Source organism: Lepisosteus platostomus, chromosome 5 (assembly GCF_059453375.1).
Source record: "Lepisosteus platostomus isolate fLepPlt1 chromosome 5, fLepPlt1.hap1, whole genome shotgun sequence".
Taxonomy (NCBI): Eukaryota; Metazoa; Chordata; class Actinopteri; order Semionotiformes; family Lepisosteidae; genus Lepisosteus; species Lepisosteus platostomus.
The window spans coordinates 50,220,274-50,225,999 of NC_142615.1; the positions used below are offsets into that span (position 1 = coordinate 50,220,274).

At 43.1% G+C, this 5,726-nt stretch overlaps 1 protein-coding gene across 4 annotated transcripts; it reads left to right on the top strand.

The window, feature by feature from the left end:
• The first annotated feature begins 220 nt into the window (after nucleotides 1-220).
• LOC148668509 (uncharacterized) lies at nucleotides 221-4,505 on the top strand. Of its 4 annotated transcripts, none has more exons than XM_088632577.1 (7): nucleotides 221-358; nucleotides 1,447-1,514; nucleotides 1,837-1,920; nucleotides 2,160-2,222; nucleotides 2,863-2,955; nucleotides 3,489-3,845; nucleotides 4,285-4,505. In XM_088632577.1, exons 2-7 carry the CDS (start codon nucleotides 1,473-1,475, stop codon nucleotides 4,468-4,470), a joined length of 825 nt encoding a protein of 274 aa, XP_088488703.1. In that variant the 5' UTR covers nucleotides 221-358; nucleotides 1,447-1,472; the 3' UTR covers nucleotides 4,471-4,505. The 4 variants fall into 4 exon arrangements, with proteins under 4 accessions (XP_088488703.1, XP_088488706.1, XP_088488705.1 ...); XM_088632579.1 differs by lacking the exon at nucleotides 221-358 and adding an exon at nucleotides 737-767; XM_088632580.1 differs by lacking the exon at nucleotides 2,160-2,222.
• Nucleotides 4,506-5,726: the final 1,221 nt, after the last annotated feature.

Sequence of the window (5,726 nt, forward strand, 5' to 3'; positions counted from 1 at the left end):
CGCATTAATCTGTGAAGTAAACTATTTTTTTGTTTAATAAATTGTATTCCTCGGTTTGTCGGTCTCCTTCTCAAGCTGTTATGAATCGCCTCTCTTCACAGCCTGGTGTTTTTTCTTTTGGAGATGTTACAGTATATCTGTAAGAAAAACCCCCCGGGCTCCGGACAGCGGAGACTCGCTATGCTCTGTCAGAAAGAACGCTGTGACGTCACAGACACCAGCCAGAGCGCCGGGATCAGAGAGCGAGACCGCGGGAGGAGCGCGGAGCGCACTAAGGAGAGATATTGATCACTTATCTATCGACAACCTATTAATTCAACTAAAAAACCTTAGAATCATCGATTAACTTCACCGATTGGTGAGTACTGATTTTTTTCTTTCTTTAAATTATTTAAATATCTATAAAACAGTCAATACAGCCTGTATCGATCAAATACCATAGTGCGTTTAGTGTTCATATTGTTTAATCCCAAATTAAAGAATGATTATTCAAATGATTGTTTAGAAATTGTATTCTAGAGCTTGAAAATTATATTCCAAGTTGATAAATTTGTGTAGGTAACAGTTTAAATGCATTTTTCCACTGTTTACAAATTATAAGTATGGTTACCACGGCGACACGTGCCACATCACTGTGTCCGGCTAGGTGTCTTGCCTTCGTCACAAAGAGTGGTTTGACGTCACGGACTAATACTAATGCGAGTGTATTCATATTTAATATTAGTGAGAGTACAATCGGTAGCTTTAATATTAATGCTAGTGTTCATGTCAGTATTAATAGTGATTGCGCTTCTGATAGTTTTGATGCTAGTCATTCATGTTAATATTAGTTATAATTATAGAGTTACTGTTAGAGTATTTACACCAGTAGTCATGTTAGTTTTAGTGATAGTATTACTGTTATTATTAGTATTAGTAGTGTATTAGTAGTTTGTGTCAGTGATAATGATAGTGTAACTCTTAGTGATAGTGTTACTGTTTTAATGTTAGTGGCATTTGTGTTAGTGTTAGTTATACTGTATTTGTAGTTATGAGTGTGTGTGTTTTTGTCTGTGTGTGTGTGTTGGTGTGTGTCTATAAGTATTTGTAGTCTATGTGTGTGTCTGTGAATGTGTGCGAGTAGGTGTGTGAGTGTCTGATTGTGTGTATAAATGTATGTTGTGTCTGTGAGTGTGTGTTGTGTCTGTGTGTGTGTCTGTGAATGTGTGTCTGTGAGTGGGTGTAGTGTATGTGTGTGTGTCTGTCAGTGTAAGAATGTGTCTGTGAGTGTGTGTGAGTGTCTGTGTGTGTGTGTAATGTCTGTGTGTGAATATGTGTGGGTGGGTGTCTGTCAGTGTGTGATAATGTGTGTGATTGTGTGGGTGTATATCTGTCAGTGTGTGTGAGTGTGTGTGTAGGTGGGCTTGGGCTCCACTCGTGTGTCTGACAGAAGTGACCCATCAACAGGTGTTGAGGTCCAGAGTCGCCTGAGAATGGAACCACTTTCTAGATTCCAGACCAACGTCCAGAGAGCTGTGAGTGCTCTGTTTTTATCACTATTACTAGTAATGACAGCAGTAGTAGTATTAATATCAGAATTAGTATTAGAATTTGTAGTCATGGTCATAGTAGTAGCAGCAGAAGTAACAACAGTGGTAGTTGAATTATCCAAGCACTTACTCCAGGAACTACAGTATTACACATTTATACTCTATTTTCCAGGTATGTTTTGTAAAGTGCTTTGATGTTCTGGATTAAAAGGCAAAATATAAGAAAAAAATAGATTGATTGATTGATTGACTATGAGAGTGAAGTCTGGTCGAACTTGTTTGTCTAAATGAACTGTCCTGTCCACAGATGTCTACAGAGGTGAACAGAGATGTCCAAACCCACCAGAGACTGGAGACAAGTTTGAGAGTCAGGCCCCAGACCCAGAGAGCTGTGAGTCCACTGATGGTCTTCTTCATATTGTGATTCTTCCTCTTCTTCCTCCTCCTGAAATTAAAGCTCATCGCAGCAGCAGGGCTCTGTCGTCTTCTCTTGAGGAGGAGAAAGACTCTACCTGACAGTGTGTGCATCTGCGTGTGTGTTAGTGTGTGGGAGTGTGTGTCTGTGGGTGTTTGTGCTTGTGAGTCTAGTCCAGCCCGTGTCTGTAACAGAACTGTGTCTGACATCCCCAGATCAGGAAGGAGGTAACAGGAGACTCAGCCAAAACAGGAGCCAGACCCAAGACCCCAAGAAAAGCAAGTCTGCATTATTATTATTATTATTATTATTATTATTATTATTAGTAGTAGTAGTAGTAGTGGTAGTAGTATTTGTAGTGAGAGGGTGAGTGTGTGTGAGGTTGTGTGTGAGAGAGGGTGAGCATGTCTCAAACTCCATTCCTAGAGGGTCTGGTGCATCATCTGGTTTCCTGCCCAGAGGTCTTGGTTACAAAGTTGATCTAATTTTTTAATTAAACAAAAAATATTCTAATACTGTACCTTTATCCAGACCTTAAATATCCAACTATGCCTTGAATATTTTGAGTCTTCAACAGTGAGAGACATCAAAATATATTATTAAACACATTATTTCCACATCTTCTTATGAAAATAATTAGATTAATTGTTTAATTGGCTAGCCCTGTTTGGAAAGAAAACCTGGAGATGCACCTGGCTCTCCAGGGATTGTGATTGGGCTTGAGACCCCTGGTCTAGCAGAACTGGCCCCTCAACAGGTCTCGACAGGGATGTTGGGGATCATGAAGCTGGATAGCTGAGGGCTGGACACTGCTTCTGGATCGAGGACGACAGGCCACTGTCATGTAGGGTCATCTTGGCCCATGATGATGATGTGTGTTTGTGTGACTGGCTGGTAACTCTGTTTTCTCCTCCCCAGCACCGCCTGGAGAAACTCGCTCAAGTCGAGAGAGGAATGGCCGAGCAGAGAGAAGGGTGTCACACCGAGACCTGGGGCAGATCCCACAGGAACGTGAGTATTGGCTTTAGCAACATGGCTAGACAGCTTGTTCCACACCCCCACCCTCCTCTATGTAAAGAAAGGTGTTGATGATGACGATGGTGGACATGATGATTGTCATGATGAAGAAGGATATGGTGATGAAGATGGTGGAGATCATTTATTAGAAATGTGATGAAGATGATGGTGACGAAGATAGTGGAGATTATAATGGTGGAGGTGTTGATGATGGTGACACAGTCATGCCTGTGTGTGGCTGTGTGTGAAAGGAAAGGTGGGGTTGGATCGGGTCTGCCGCTGTCATCTGATAGGACTGTCAGAGGAAGAGGGAACAGACTCCCCCTGCGTCTCACCCTGGGCAGCCGAGAGCTGCAAGTCTGTGAGCCTGATATGTCTGTGACATCTGTCGAAAGTTTGGTTTCAGCTGCAATGATGGTGACTGTGATTGCTGGGAGACCAGGGGCAGGGCTTGGTCCTCCTAAAGAAGACCCTCTCAGTTTCCTCTCTGTCCTCCTCATGCCCTCTCTGTGCCCCTGTCCCCTCAGGCCAGCCAGCCAATCACCAGGCAGGAGACCGAGACCCAGCTGTGGAACTACCCTAAGGGCCCGGAGAGGGATGTGCAGAAGGACAGGGCATGGACCTCCTCCTTGGCAGCCCACATACCCCATTGCTCGCCCCCTCACACACCCCCTGGTACACCCGCTCACCCGGGCCTGACCCCAGTGGCCCTGTGGCGGCTCAGGGAGGGCCTGCAGGTCGAGCTGGAGGGGCTGCTCCAGGAGGAGGAGATACGGGTGCGGACCTGGGCTCAGAACATGATATCATCTATCCAGCTGGACTGCCTGGCGCTGTACAATGAAGTCCTGCCTGACTTTGAATCAGAGGGTGCATACGCGGGATTGGTAAGTCCCTTAAACCCCTCCCCCTTGCTTGAATCACACTGAGGTACACAGGGGCGACTCACCTCTACAAGACACCTGCGTCATCCCACTCCCATTTCACCTCAACATGGTTCTGAGAAAATCTCCTTTCCCCAAGGGGAGAGAGACAGGAGCCGGGCTGGGCCTCCAGCCCTCTGTTTATTCAAGATTATTGCCTCAGGAGGTGGGTGAAGTGGAAGACACACTGTCTACAGATCACCACTAGGGACAGCATAAAGCAGGGGGTGAGACTCTTGATCATGGATAAGGATAACAGTGGGATGACTCCCCCTCTCTTGACTCACTGCCTACTGATGATGTTATGTCACTCCAGCTCCTCCTCATGGTGGTGTCTGCAGTCAGGCAATTTGGAGAATTGTTGAGGGATGATGATGAATATTCACCTTTCTTGTTCTCCCAGGGCACAGGAATCATGAAGCAGGACAACTATGAGGAGGTGAAAGAGGCGCTGAAATCCTACTTCGAAAATACAATGGCCAGGTGTGACTTATCTGAGGTGGACAAGTGCTTCCGCCAGGCTAAAGCTGAGCTTGACCTTATCCTGCAGAAGTACCTGGGAGATGTTGTGGCCGAGGTCTGTGAATAGCAGGTTTATTTTGATAAAAGACATTTCTCATCCCCTTCTATTGTTGGTGTCTATTTCATGTAAAGGATTTGACTTGAAAATTAAATGTTTAATCGACTTACAGGGAGTCTTCTTTAAGATGTGTATCGGATAGCTCTCCACTGTCACTTTACTGGACTTTTGAAGTAACCAATCTATACTGAAAATATATACTGCACATCTTAAAGAACATGAAGAGAAATCCGTGTGCTGATTGTCACCAAAAATGTCACAAATTAACCGCCAAACTGTTTAACATGTCCAGCCATCTCTTCCTATTTTGCAGTGATTATAATTCTTTCAGTTTCTTCTCTTGTATTTTCCTTACTGTTTCACTGTCCCCTTTCCCCATGTGGAGATTGATCCACAGACGAAACCCTGTTTCACCATTTGTTTGTTCAAAGTCTTTGGACTGAATTGCGACTTGCGAAGCCCCAGTGGCACAATCAGTCAGTGTGCACAGCAGAGTCATGGCGATGTTGTGTGTTCACACCTCACCTGGAGCAATGGCACCTACAGATCATATACAGCTTAACATCTCATATACAGTGTTTGAGCTGTCACCAGAAAACGCCTGGTTTCGAATCCCAGTCACTGCTGAGGGACAGTCTTTTTACAACTAAGAATTTAAATTGCACACTCTTTAGATTTTTAATAATTTGAAACTGTGTATTACAGAATGTCAATCATTAAACATTAAAAAGTAGGTATATTTTATAAAAGAAAGATTGCTCTTGTGGACAAAAGTACACAACCTTCCACCTTCATCATAAATATTTTAATTATGCATAAATATTTTATGCATCAAAGTCTTTAACTTGGTAACTAACATGGGTTCTGGTTTTAACATGCTTGTTCTAACATTATTAAGCTTATATTCTGTAATTCATAAAAAGTTATAACGTTTTATCCTTTTCTAAGAATTCGTAGTAAAAACACCACTTGCTGTTATTGTAAAAAAATACATGTTGTAGTGATTTAACATCACTTGATAGTTATATTAATATGGGATTGTGTAACTAAGCAGCTAAAGTATCACAAGTGGACGTTTTGGAAACATTTTGATATTCGTTTCTTTAAAAAATAACTTCTATTGTCATTGTAGTGGTAATGAGCACTGTAATTGTCACGAAAGCTTTCTTTCCAGACCCTATGCGGATGACACAATCCGGGGTTGAGTGAGGAAACACAGGGAAAAAGTCATGCAGGATACGGGAATAAAAACAGGGGGGCGTGTC

Bases quoted from the DNA above. Each gene is read 5' to 3' on its own strand.
- LOC148668509 (XM_088632577.1), top strand. From the start codon at position 1,473: ATGGAACCACTTTCTAGATTCCAGACCAACGTCCAGAGAGCT. The intron at 1,921-2,159 runs GTGAGTCCACTG...TGACATCCCCAG, and splicing joins GGCCCCAGACCCAGAGAGCT to ATCAGGAAGGAGGTAACAGG. The intron at 2,956-3,488 runs GTGAGTATTGGC...CTGTCCCCTCAG, and splicing joins GGGGCAGATCCCACAGGAAC to GCCAGCCAGCCAATCACCAG.